This window comes from Scyliorhinus torazame, chromosome 10 (genome assembly GCF_047496885.1).
Source record: "Scyliorhinus torazame isolate Kashiwa2021f chromosome 10, sScyTor2.1, whole genome shotgun sequence".
In the NCBI taxonomy this organism is placed as follows: Eukaryota; Metazoa; Chordata; class Chondrichthyes; order Carcharhiniformes; family Scyliorhinidae; genus Scyliorhinus; species Scyliorhinus torazame.
The window spans coordinates 39,466,071-39,479,722 of NC_092716.1; the positions used below are offsets into that span (position 1 = coordinate 39,466,071).

At 50.2% G+C, this 13,652-nt stretch overlaps 1 protein-coding gene across 2 annotated transcripts in view; it reads right to left on the reverse strand.

Annotated features, from left to right (window-relative positions):
• Window positions 1–13,652, reverse strand: part of terfa (telomeric repeat binding factor a) — a 50,764-nt gene that overhangs the window by 11,096 nt on the left and 26,016 nt on the right. For both annotated transcript variants that reach the window (XM_072517954.1, XM_072517955.1), the window contains one exon: window positions 6,926–6,981. In XM_072517954.1, coding sequence (XP_072374055.1) covers window positions 6,926–6,981 — 56 coding nt within the window. The remainder of the gene's footprint in view (window positions 1–6,925; window positions 6,982–13,652) is intronic.

Sequence of the window (13,652 nt, forward strand, 5' to 3'; positions counted from 1 at the left end):
CCGAGTTTTCTTTGCCCATCTGAGGACCATCTCTCTGTCCTTATATCGGGAGAAATCTCACCACTATGGCTCGAGGAATTTCTCCAGCCCTCGGTCTTCGCGCCATAACCCGATAGGCTCCCTCCACCTCCAACGGGCCCGTCGGGGCCTCCGATCCCATTAACGAGTGCAGCATCGTGCTCACATATGCCCCGACGTCCGCCCCTTCTGCACCTTCGGGAAGACCAAGAATCCTTAAATTCTTCCTCCTCGCATTATTCTCCAGCACCTCCAGCCTTTCCGCACACCTTTTGTGTTGTGCCTCGTGCATCTCTGTCTTCACCACCAGGCCCTGTATGTCGTCCTCATTCTCAGCAGCCTTTGCCTTCACGACCAGAAGCTCCTGCTCCTGGGTCTTTTGCTCCTCCTTTAGCCCTTCAATCGCCTGTAATATCGGGGCCAACAGCTGCTTCTTCATCTCCTTTTTAAGTTCTTCCACGCAACGCCGCAGGAACTCTTGTTGGTCAGGGCCCCATATTAAACTGCCTCCTTCCGACGCCATCTTGCTTTGTGCTTGCCTTCCTTGCCGCTGCTCTAGAGGATCCGCCGCAATCCGGCCACTTTCCTCTCCTTTTTCCATCCGTGTCCAGGGGGGATTTCCTTCTGGTTTACCGCACAGTGTTTTTAGCCGTTAAAATTGCCGTTGGGGCTCCTATCAAGAGCCCAAAAGTCCTTTCCACCGGGAGCTGCCGAAACGTGCGACTTAGCTGGTCATCACCGCACCCGGAAGTCCAGTTTGTCCTAGTTGATAGGTGTAGTTGAACTAGTAGTGTCGATGTTGCATGATTAATTGTGCGTGTAAATAAAGTACCATTGATCTTGAACTAACTAATTGGTTTGGCTCTTTGATCGATATCAGGTTGAACCTTGTGGTGGTATCATTTGATACCTGGCGACTCTGAGCAATATAATATTGATATCCAAAGAAAGAAGAGCAACCTCATTGATTGCCATATTTACAGTAGGTAAAAAAGGAAACACGTTCCCCCAACTTAACCTCCACCTACCACTCAACCGACTGAGATGCCAGTGAGCCAGCAGCCAAACTGAAAGGTTAGCAAAAGCAGAGAAAGGAACACCCCGACCCCATAAAGGGGGGACCCGTGTGGCGACCCAGAACTGAGAGTGACGGACCCAACAGGATTGCCAACTCCATCCCAAATCGTTGACAAGGGAAGCTGATGGAGTTCATCTCAGCTGACATAGTGAAAGTAAAAGTAAAGTTGTCATAGTAAAACATAGTGAAGCGGTGAAAGAGGACCTCATGTCAGCAATGAAGTTGGCAACAGAGATGCGCTGGCCCTTATAAAGGGAATAATTGACAGAGCGGAGAGGAACCTGGAGGCACAAGAGGTGACGGTGCAGGATCTGGAGGAGCCAGCCACCCACCAGGACGAGCAGACTGCCTTGCTCAAAGTCGAGGTGGCAAGGTTGGGGTCGACCCAGAAGGCACTAAAGGAGAAGAAAATGGGTCCAACTGGCAGAACCTGCGGATCGTTGGACTACCGAAGGGCGCAGAGGGTAGAACCCGAAGAAATTTGTCTCGAAGATGCTTCGGAAATTGGTTGGGGAGGAGGGCTTTGCCAAGCCCCAGAAGTGGACCTGGCCCAAAGGTCACTTCAACAAAAGCCCAGGTTGGGAGAACCACCGCGGGCAATAATAGCGAAACGTCTCAAATTTCCAGATAAGGAACTGGTTTGGAACTGGGCGAGGAGCATGCGGTCATGCAAGTGGGAAGGACACACGATCCACATATACCAGGAACCGACCTGGCCAAACGCAGGCAGAGTTCAATGGGACCAAAGTTTAAAAGTAAAGTGCGATTCGGCATGTTGTACCCGGCAAGAACTTATTTCAACATGCGGAGGCAGCAAATGAGTTTGTTCAAAAGACTCGCGAAGCAGTGAGGGAGACCAAAGAAAACGTGGACCCACACAAACCAAGGGGGAAGGGGATATGCTATGGGGGGGGAAGAGAGGAAAAGAGAGAAAATCAAACTGGTAAACAGTTTTCCCAGGGGGTAGTCATCACACTAGCGAGCAGACTAGTGCATGGGAAGAGGGAGGGCGTGTCTCCCAAGAGGGAGGGGGTGCCTGAAACGCAAGGGGACTCAACGGACCGCTAAAAAGATCCAGAGTCTTCACCCATTTAAAAAGTCTGAGGGTCAACATAGTTTTTCTGCAGAAGACGCACTTAAAAGAGGTCACGGAAGGTAAAGAAAAGCTGGGTCAGGAGTCTAATCAGTTCTTTGATATGTAAGGTTAGCGGGACCCTGGAAGGGACCCCAGTGGCACTTGTTAATACATACTCCCAAAACTGGGACGATGCCGAGTTCATTAAAAAAGCTATGGCAGAAATGCCCAACCTCGACTTTCCCCAACTTATTATTGGGGGGTGTGGGGGACCACCCAAAAATGGACAAATCCATTCCTAGAACGGGAGCCAAATCAGGAATGGCAAGAGATTTAACTATCTTCATGGAGCAGACAGGGGGGAGGGAGTTGGAGAACCACCCAAGGGAGAAGGAGTTCTCCTTCCGCGTCCACAAAGCCTACTCCCACATAAACTTCTTTGTAGTGAGTAAGACGGTGCGGGTGGAATATTCTGCAATAGTAATCTCCGACCATGCTCCACATTACATGGATAAGAGGTTGGAGACTGGCCTGGCCAAGTGCCCCCCCATAGGGCTGGACACAGTCCTCCTCACCGACACGGCGTTCTGTGAAAAAATATCACAAGCTATTGACAGGTATATAACCTGCAACCAAAGTGAGGAGGTCTCAGGCTCCACATGCGCGGAGACTCTGATCAGGCACGAAATAATAGCGTATAGGGCTCTTGGAGACAGGAAGGAAAGGGCAGCTAGGCAGCAGCTGTTCAACTCCATATTGGAAGTCGGTCGACGGTACTCCACGGGCCAACCGTGGAGCTGCTAGCAGAGAGAAAAACTACAAATAGAATTTGACCTGGTCTCCACTGGGAAAGCAATGAACCAGCTCTGCCAGACATGGGGGCCTTTTATGAGCTCGAGGCCAGCCGCCTACTGGCACACCAGCTGAGGGAAGCAGGCTGCCACAAGACAGACAGCATAGGTAAGGGACAGGAACGGTACGGAGGTCATGGTTCCAGATGAGATCAACGGAGCCTTTGCAACCTTTTCCCCGGAAGGGGACTCGAAGATGAAACATTTCCTCGACGGGCTGGACATACCAGCTACGGGGGAGGAAAAGAGACAAGGACTGGAAGCACCGTTAGGACTGGAGAGATCATGGAATGCATTAATTCCATAGAGTCAGGGAAGACACCGGGACCGGATGGAATTGCTGTCAAGGGGTTGGGGGGGGGGGGGTGCTGCCCATGCTGGCACAGGCCTCAAGCTCACTGATCCCCCAAAAAGACAAAGACCCAACGGAGTGCAGGTCATTCAGACCAATCTCACTCCTGAACACTGACGATAAAGTCCTGGCGAAAACTTTGGCAAGGCAACTGGAGAGCCGCTTGCCAGAAGTAATCACAAAAGATCAGACCGGGTTTGTCAAGGACAGACAGCTAATGGTGAATATCAGACGCCTGCTGAACGGGATTATGACCCCACACCAGAATCGATCATCTCCCTGGATGCTGAGAAGGTCTTTGATCGAGTAAAGTGGAGGTACCTCATGAAGGTCCTTGAACGGTTTGGGCCTCGTTCACCTCATGGATAAAACACAGTGAGCGTACAGACGAACATCACCAGCTCTACATATGTCCAGCCGCACAGAGGCATGAGGCAGGGTTCCTCGCTGTCCCTAGTGCTGTTCACTCTGGCCATCACTCTTAGATCAGAGAAGGGGTGGACTTGCATTCAGAGAGAAAACAGGGAGCACAAAGTTTAACACTAGCGGATGACCTGTTGCTCTACATCTTGAACCTCTTAGCCAGCATGGGCAAGAGAATGGAATTCCTAAGGGAGTTCAGAACTTTCTCTGGATACAAATTAAACCTGAGCGAGAGCAAATTCTTCCCGGTGAACTCCGGGCGGGGGGGGGGGGGGGGGGGGGGGGCAAAACTGGGGACGCTGCTGTTCAAACTCGCCCAAACCAGTTCAGGTATCTGGGGATCCAGATTGCTCACGACTGGGCATGGCTCCATAAGTGGAACCTGTCCAGCCAGATGGAGGAGGTGAAGAGGGACCAATGGAGATGGAACTCATCCCACTCTCCCCGGTGGAAATAGTGCAGATGATAAAATTGAACATGCTGCCAAGGTTCCTCCTTCTTATTCAGATCGCTCCTGATCTTCATCCCCAAATCCTTCTTCACCGGGGTGGATAAACTGAGCATGGCCTCCGCCTGGGCGGGGAAAAAGCCTAGGATACGTAAGCCCATCTTACAAGGAGAGTGGCGCATGGAGAGTTTGGCTCTGTCGAACCTCTTAATCTACCGCTGTGCAGCAAACACAGAGGGTGCAGGGCTGGTTGGGAGAGCCAGCCCCTGAGTGCAGATGGAGGAGACCTCCTGTATTGGGACATCCCTTTGGACACTGGGTACTGCCCCACTTCCATTCCCCCAGCCAGGTACTCTTGGAGCCCGGTGGTAATAGCCACAATAAGGACCTGAAACCAGCTCAGACACCACTTCAAACTCAGCGGTACGTCTGTTGCAGACCCCATCTACAGAAACCATAGATTTGTCCTGGCGAAGATAGATACGACCTACAAAGCATGGAGAAAGGACGAAGGGGGGCTGACGGTAAGGAGGACATGTAAAATGGCAACCCTGGGGGAACTAGTGGAGAAGCTTCAGCTCTCGAAATGGAACAAACTTTGCTACCTGCAGATACGGGGCTTTTACGCAAGGAGACCACCATGTTCCCCCAGATACCCAAACACATCCTACTAGACAATTAGTCGAGGATAGTAAATGTGCTAACATATATGGACAACTGTTAGAAGGGGTAACGGTCCCACTGAACGAAATACGAGAAAGATGGGAGGAGGAACTGGGCGTGGAGATAGGGAGAGGACTCTGGACCAAAGCTCTGCACAGGGTAAACTCCATTGCCTCAAACGTAGGGCTGCGTCTAACAACTAAAGGTGATGCACAAGGCGCACCTGACCAGGACACGCAAGAGCGTGATTCCCAGAGGTGGTGGATAAACGCACGCGGTGTCAGGGGGGTCCGGCCAACTGCACCCACATGTTCTGGCCCTGCCCCAAGCTGAGCGGGTTCGTCACCACTTTCTTCGAGGACTTGTCCAAGGTGGTGTGGGTGAAGATGGGGCCATGCCCTTTAGTGGCAGTCTTCGGAGTATCCAGAGCTCTTTGTGGGAAGAGGGGCCAATTCCCTGGCCTTTGCCTCCCTGATTGCCTGGTGGAGACTCCTGCTCAGTTGGAGGTCAGCAGCACCACCCAGGGCCTCAGACTGGCTATCCAACCCAACGGAGTTCCTGGGGCAGCACGGTAGCATTGTGGATAGCACAATTGCTTCACAGCGCCAGGGTCCCAGGTTCGATTCCGGCTTGGGTCTCTGTCTGTGCGGAGTCTGCACATCCTCCCCGTGTGTGCATGGGTTTCCTCCGGGTGCTCCGGTTTCCTCCCACAGTCCAAAGATGTGCATGTTAGGTGGATTGGCCATGATAAATTGCCCTTAGTGTCCAAAATTGCCCTTAGTGTTGGGTGGGGTTTACTGGGTTATGGGGATAGGGTGGAAGTGTTGACCTTGGGTTGGGCGCTCTTTCCAAGAGCCGGTGCAGACTCGATGGGCCGAATGGCCTCCTTCTGCACTGTAAATTCTATGAAATCTATGAAACTAGAAAAAATAAAATTCGCCATCAGGGGACGGGTTCCACAAAATGTGGAAGCAATTCACCAGCCTCTTCGAAGACCTACTTGTGGCGAGCAACTATGGGAGCAGGAGAAGAATTAGCATATGAGGTAGACAAACTACCCAGCCTTCAGAATAGCGAGCAGGACACCACACAACCCTGCCATGGCAACCTCTGCAAGACGTGCCAGATCACTGACATGGGTACCATCATTACACGTGAGAACACCACCCACCAGGTACGCGGTACACAACCATGCGATTCGGCCAACATTTGTCTACCTCATATGCTGCAGGAATGGATGTCCCGAAGCGTGGTACATTGGCGAGACAATGCAAATGCTGCGACAACGGATGAACGGACATCGCACGACAATCGCCAGGCAGGAATGTTCCCTTCCAGTCGGGGAACACTTCAGCAGTGAAGGGCATTCAGTCTCTGATCTTCGGGTAAGCGTTCTCCAAGGCGGCCTTCAGGACACGCGACAACGCAGATTTGCCGAGCAGAAACTGATAGCCACGTTCCGCGCACACGAGTATGGCCTCAACAGGGACCTTGGATTCATGTTGCATTACATTCACCTCCCACCATCTGGCCTGGGCTTGCAAAATCCTACCAACTGACCTGGTCTGAAAATGTTCACACCTCTTTAACCTGCGATTATCCCTCTCTCCAGTCACTCCGTCTGGACCTGTAAAGACTAAATTACCTGTAAAGACTCGCATTCAAAGTATCGTCTTGCATCATTGACTTTGTCTATATGTGTGTTTCTGGAACCCACCTCTTCATTCACCTGAGGAAGAAGCTGCGCTCTGAAAGCTAGTGATTCGAAACAAAGCTGTTGGACTTTAACCTGATGTTGTAAGACGCCCGACTGTGCTCACCCAAGTCCAACGCCGGCATCTCCACATCATGTTTTACTTATTAGTCTAACTAAAGAGCCCTTCCTAACCCATCTTCAGAAAATTAATGATACATTTTAAAATCATATTTTGAGATTTGTCGATTAATGATCACAAGCTAATTTCAGTACACAAGCTGTCTTACCAAAGTGTACAAATTATAAGTTTAAGGAATTTACCTGCCGTTTGGATGCAAATGAAACATTACTTTCTGTCGGTGAGGTTCTTCCATCTCCTGTGTAAGAAAATTAAATGGATAAAAAGGTGACCATAAAAAGCGTTGCAATTAATGTGCTGAGCCATAATGTGTTCAAAAAAAGAATGTAACAGTGTCTGCTGTTACTTTATGGAGGACAGAAATTTACGAGTGTACACATCCTTCTAACGTTTTCCATTATAAATTCCTGTCACTTTATTAATAATGGAAGCTTCCCATTTAAACCTATCACCTTGTAATCTCCTTCCAATGGTACAGCACGAAGACTCAATTTTGAAACATCTCAGCCTATCCTGCAAGAAAACTCGATCCTTCAAACAACCATCTTTTTTGATTCTGAGATCTGGGTCAATGCAGTATATTTTTAAAAATAAATTTTGAGTACCCAATTCATTTTTTCCAATTGAGGGGCAATTTAGCGTAGACAATCCACCTATCCTGCATATTTTTGGGTTGTGGGGGCGAAACCCACGCAAACACAGGGAGAATGTGCAAACTCCACACGGACATAGACCCAGAGCCAGGATTGAACCCAGAGTAGGACCACACAACTCCAGGTTCTTGTCCCGCTTCAGGATCAGGAAAATCGTGGCCTGTGGCATCGTCGGGGGGAGGCACCCCTCTCTCCCTTGCCTCATTGAACGATCTCATCAACAACGGCCCCAATATCCCAGAGAACATTTTATAGAACTCCACTGTGTACCCGTCCAGCCCCGGGGCTTTACCCGACTGCATGGCCTTCAGACCCTCCGATATCTCTTCCAACCCGATCGGGGCTGCCAGCCCTTCGACCAGCTCCCCATCCATCTTCGGGAAATTCAGCCCCCCCAAGGAAGTGCCTCATCCCCTCCAGCCCCGTTGGGAGTTCTGACTCATACAACCTACTATAAAACTCCTTAAACACTTTTTTCACCCCTGCTGAGTCTCCAACCAGGTTCCCATCTCCATCATTTACTTTCCCTATCTCCCTGGCTGCCTCACTCTTTCTAAGCTGCCGTGCAAGCATTCTGCTGGCCTTCTCTCCATGCTCATAAATCGCCCCCCCTCGCCTTTCTCAGCTGCACCACCACCCTCCCTGTGGTTAACAAGCCGAACTCCGTTCCCTTAAAAGCCCTGCCTCTGGGGTCTCCGCATACCTCCTGGCGACCTGTAGTATCACCTTTAGCAGTCGGTCCGTCTCTGCCCTATCTACCTTCTCCCTGTGGGCCCGTATCGAGATCAGCTCCCCTCTAACCACCGCCTTCAATGCTTCCCAGACCACCGCTGCCGAAATTTCCCCCATGTCGTTGACTTCCAGGTAGTTCTAAATACATTTCCTCAGCCGCCCGCACACCTCAAAAGTCCCACGTCCAGCCTCCAGTGCGGGCGCTGGGTACTGTCTTTACTAACCTGTAGGTCAACCCAGTGTGGGGCATGGTCTGAGATTGTGATCGCCGAATACGCAGTGTCCACCACCCCCGTCAGTAAAGCCCTGCTCAGAATAAAGAAATCAATCCGGGAGTACACTTTCTGCACGTGTGAGTAGAAGGAGAACTCCTTCATCCACGGCTGCACAAATCTCCATGGGTCCACCTCCCCCATCTGCTCCATGAACCCTTTTAGTTCCTTTGCCATTACTGCCACCCTGCCCGATTTTGAGCTTGACCGGTCTAAACCAGGGTCAATAACTGTGTTGAAGTCCCCTCCCATGACCAACTTATGCGAATCCAGGTCCGGTATCTTCCCCAGCATCCTCTTTATAAACTCCACATCGTCCCAATTTGGCGCATACACATTTACTAGTACCACCTGCACCCCCTCCAATTTCCCACTGACCATAATGTACCGACCTCCCACATCCAAAATTACTCTTCCCGCCTCAAACACCACCCGCTTGTTGATCATCCCCCCCCCCCAGTAACAGCACAATGTAAATCGACCCCTTTGATAAGCCTAACATCTGCTCACCCCCCACTTCGCATCCGTGAGCTCGCCTGCCCAGCTAGCTTGGTGGCCCCCATCCCTGGAGCCAGACATTCTCCCACCTATTCAGATGACAAACAATCCCAACACAATTGCCCGACAGAAAAAATACCCCGCTAAACAAAGAAAAGATCAAGCAAGAGATCCAACATCTAAACAAACACACCTCCATCCCCCAACTGTGCAAATGTAAACTTTAACTCACTCAGCTCTGCACCTGGCCCCAAATCAATACAGAAGGCATTACAAATAGGGTCCACAAAACGAAAAACGAAAAACTTTTAAAAACATGAACGTTGCAGCAAAGTTCAAAAGTTCTCAGTCCGCTGCCAGTCCTTTCCTTTTCGCGAAGTCCAGTGCTTCCTCAGGCGACTCAAAATAAAAATGTTCCTCCTCGTACGTGACCCAGAGGCGGGCCGGATACAGCAGTCCGAACGTCACCTTTTTCTTAAAAAGGGTCGACCTGATCTGATCTGGTTAAACCCCGCTCTTCTCCTGGCCACCTCCGCACTCAGGTCCGGATAGATCCGCAGGATACTGCTCTCCCATTTACAGCTTCATGTCTGCTTGGCCCACTGTAAAATACGCTCCTTATCCAAATACCTGTGGAATCTCACCACCACCATTGCCCTCAGGGTGGGGGGTCCTCCATTTGCGGCTTCCTCGCGAGCGCTCTGTGAGCCTTGTCCACCTCCAGGGGTCGGGAGAATGCCCCATCCCTTCTCGAACATGCCCGCTATGTATCCCCAGCGTCCGCTCCTTCGGACCCTTCCGGGAGCCCAACGATCCTCCAGTTCTGCCGGCGGGACCTATTCTCTAGGTCCTCCACCTTCTCCAGGAGCCTTTTCTGCTGGTCTCTCAGCATCCCCACTTCCAACTCCACCGCAGTTTGATGCTCCTCCTGATCAGCCAGTGCCTTCTCTACTTTCTGGATCGCCCGATCTTGGGCATCCAATCTAAGCTCCAGCCACGCAATTGACTCTTTAAAATCGAGTCCCAACAATCCCGCTTCTGCTTGGCGAAGCCCTCCTGGATAACTTGCATCAGCTGCTCCGTTGACCGCTGGGTCGACAAGCCAGTGGTCCGGTCCTCCGCCATGCTGTCTCCTGTTGCAGCTTTAGCCCAAGCCTTCTCTGTCCGTCTGTTTCTGCCTTTGCGAGCACTTCTAGTCCTCCTCTCCATGCACCGCTGTGGGAATCCAGTACACAATTGCCTCTATCATCGATTTATGCAGTACATTTTTAATAGAACACACATGCCAAGTAGTAATTTCAAGGCCAGTGCAAGGCAAAGTCATCCGTTTGCAAAACCATGTTGGCATTGTTATAATCCTGGACCAGATGGCCAAATTCTTTGGTAGGATCCGCTTAAGGACCAGTAACCTTTTGTTGAAAATGAACAAAGTTTGAGATTCAGGTATTTGCTAAGAGATTAAAGCCACAAGATTCCAGTTTCTGAATGAACAAAATAAACTTCCATTATGGAAAGTCAGAAAAGTAAATGGCCATTGTGTACGCCAACATTCAGAATGAACATGAGGCACATATGAATTAATAGGCAACCTACGGTCGAATGCACCACACTGCATCATAATGACAGATGTGACCAGGTCAGATCCCACTGATTTCTCGGCAGCCTACTCAGTTGTCAGCATCCACGATATGTCAAACAATCTCCTTGAAACAACGTCTCCCTTATGAAGGACTGCAAGTCTTCACTCTTCCCTTTTAAGGATAAAGCCTTGAAATTCAGAAGTCCTCCAAAGGTTTCTCCGACTAAGGCTGCTTCAACAACTCTGCACCTCACAGGGTTTCAATCTGGTTTGTCGAGATTATGTTCCCCTGGACTCCGATTCTGCAGTCCAGCTCCAACTCACAAGCACAACTTCACCTCTTCAGCCACGACAAGCAGAATACCAGTGCTCCAAAGGGTTACTTGTGTCCCAGTGGCCTGCAGCATTCGTGTCTTTGCTGCCGTTTCACTCTCTGAGGCTTCTCCCGAGCCCTCATTATTTGAAGCTTCCCAACTGCATAACATTTACTGCTTGGAGCCTCCTTCTTTGCTCCTCTCCCTACTAATTTACAGCAGTGGTCTCCTCCCCGCAGTGGCTCCTTCCTTGATTGTCTCTCGCTGTCTGGGACCTCTCCCTGTACCCTGTACTGGGACTCTTCGGTTATGATGCCCCACTCCTGGGTCCCCGATTGTGTTTTTGCTCCATTTTATCCCTCACAAAGGCACACTGGGCACATGTCCATGGGCGTCACGGTAGCACAGTGGTTAGCACTGTTGCCTCACAGTGCCAGGGACCCGGGTTTGATTCCCGGCTTGGGTCACTGTCTTTGCGGAGTCTGCACGTTCTCCCGTGTCTGCTTGGGCTTCCTCCGGGTGCTCCGGTTTCCTCCCACAAGTCCCGAAAGACGTGCTTGTTAGGTGAATTGGACATACTAAATTCTCCGTGTGTATCCGAACAGACGCTGGAGTGTGACGACTAGGGGCTTTTCACAGGAACTTTGTTGGAGTGCTAATGTAAGCCTACTTGTGACACTAATGAAGTTTATTATGTCCCTGGCCCAAAGATCACTAAAACACTGGACTGCGCATGTAATCCACATGTGTGGAAGTTCCCAGGGCATGTTGGACATGTAGCTTTCAGCCGTCACTCAGGAATCAGGTAAGTTGGGATTCATTAAAAGCACTGACTTGCTAAATTTATAAATTGCTTTACAGAATACCTATCATGATGGCCATTTCCACTGTCAGTTCTAATCTTTTCATTACCACTTATCAATTTGGCACATGTACCAAATCAATGGCGATATTACTTTTTCAATCCATTATCCTCCACCAGATGTATTTTTCCAGCTCTAATCACCTCAATCTTTTAGTTATCTGTGCTTCTACTTCCTGAGTTTATAAAATTCATTATTTCTTGTTATGCAACTTTCCAGTCAGTTTAAGGACATTGGAGGCCAAGTCGATGGTTTAGGTGAGCGTGTATGCCCCGCGAACGCGAACGGCTGCCGGAGGAGGTGGTGGAAGCAGGGACGATAGTGACATTTAAGGGGCATCTGGACAAATACATGAATAGGATGGGAATAGAGGGATACGGACCCAGGAAATGCAGAAGATTTTAGTTTAGACGGGCAGCATGGTCGGCACGGGCTTGGAGGGCCGAAGGGCCTGTTCCTGTGCTGTACTTTTCTTTGTTCTTTGTTCAAATTGGGATGATGTGGAGTTCATGAAGAGGGCGCTGGCTGTGATGTCTGATATGGATATGCACCAGTTGAGATTGGGGGGCAGATTTGAACTGCATTTTGAGCCCCAAGTTAGATCAGTCTAAGCCAAAGTCGCTGGCACCGTTGGGGGCAGCGAAGGTACTAGCAGCATTCATGAAGGAGATGGCTGGAACGGATCTATGGTGGTTTTTGCACCCTGGATGCAAGGCGCTTTCCTTTTTCTCTCTGGTGCATAATATGTATTTGCGCATGGACTTCTTTGTGATAGGGAGAGCCCTGCTGCCAGGAATAAAGATAGTGCCACGATAGTGATATCAGATTATGCTCCATATCTGGTGGATGTGGTTTGGAGATGGGGCTGGCCCAGTAGGCGGCATGGTGTTTGGATGTGGGCCTGTTAGCGGTTTTGGGATTTTGTGTGAAGGTGGCTTAGGTGATTGATGAATATGTGGGGTTCAACAGGAATGGAGAAGTATCGCCCTCAGTACTATAGAATGGCCTGAAGGCGGTGGTGCGAGGGGAGATAATTTTGCACAAGGCACAAAAAGGTAGGGAGACAAGAGAGGGACGCCAATGGTTAGTGGATGAGGTCCTGGGGGTGGATGGCAGGTAATCAAGTGACCCAATGTCAGAGATTCTGGCTCGCAGAAAGAAGTTGCATATGCAATTTGATTTGCCATCCACTGAGAAGGCAGTGCGGCAGTTGCGTCCCTTGAGGGGGGTAGAGTACGAGTATGGGGAAAAGGCCAGTAGGTTTTTGGCTGGTCAGCTGAGGCAGCAGACGGCCTCCCGGGAGATTGTACAGATTTGGGTGGTAGGTTAGTGGCGGCGCCAGATAAGGATAATGGGGCGTTTGAGGCGTTCTGAGGTGGTCTTTTATATGTAATGGATCCGATACCCATAATGAATGATATCACGGCACTGATGTAATTTGGGGCTTTCACGACGTCTAAATTGAATTGGGAGAAAAGCGAGGGTTTCCCATCAACTCTGCCAGGGGGGGTCAATCTAGCAATCTAGGGCTGTTGCCGTTTCATGTTACGGGTTCCCATTTTTAATATTCACAGGTGCAGGTGACCCAGGATTGAACATGCGAACCACATGTTCAAGTCAGAGAGGTTGAACGTTAGGTTCAGGGGCTGGGAGGAGTAGGGGGTGGCTGTGATGAAGGATTTGTTTTTTGGAGGGACAGTTTGCGAGCTTTGAGAATTGGTGGAGAACTTTGGACTTTCACGGGCAGATACATTAAGATATTTACAGGTGCGTGACTTTGCAAAGAACTTTGCGACGTTCCCAATGTTGTTGGGAGAGGGTTTTGTCACTGGCAGGGACGGAGGAGGGGAGTACCGTGGGAGTTTATGGGAGGCATACAGCAGAGAAGGCAGTATCCTTGGAGGGGGTTAATGCCAAATTGGAGGAGGAGTTGAGGTCTGAGCTCGAGGAGTGGTGTGGTGTGAAGGGTGAACGCAGTCATCATGTGCGAGGTTAGTG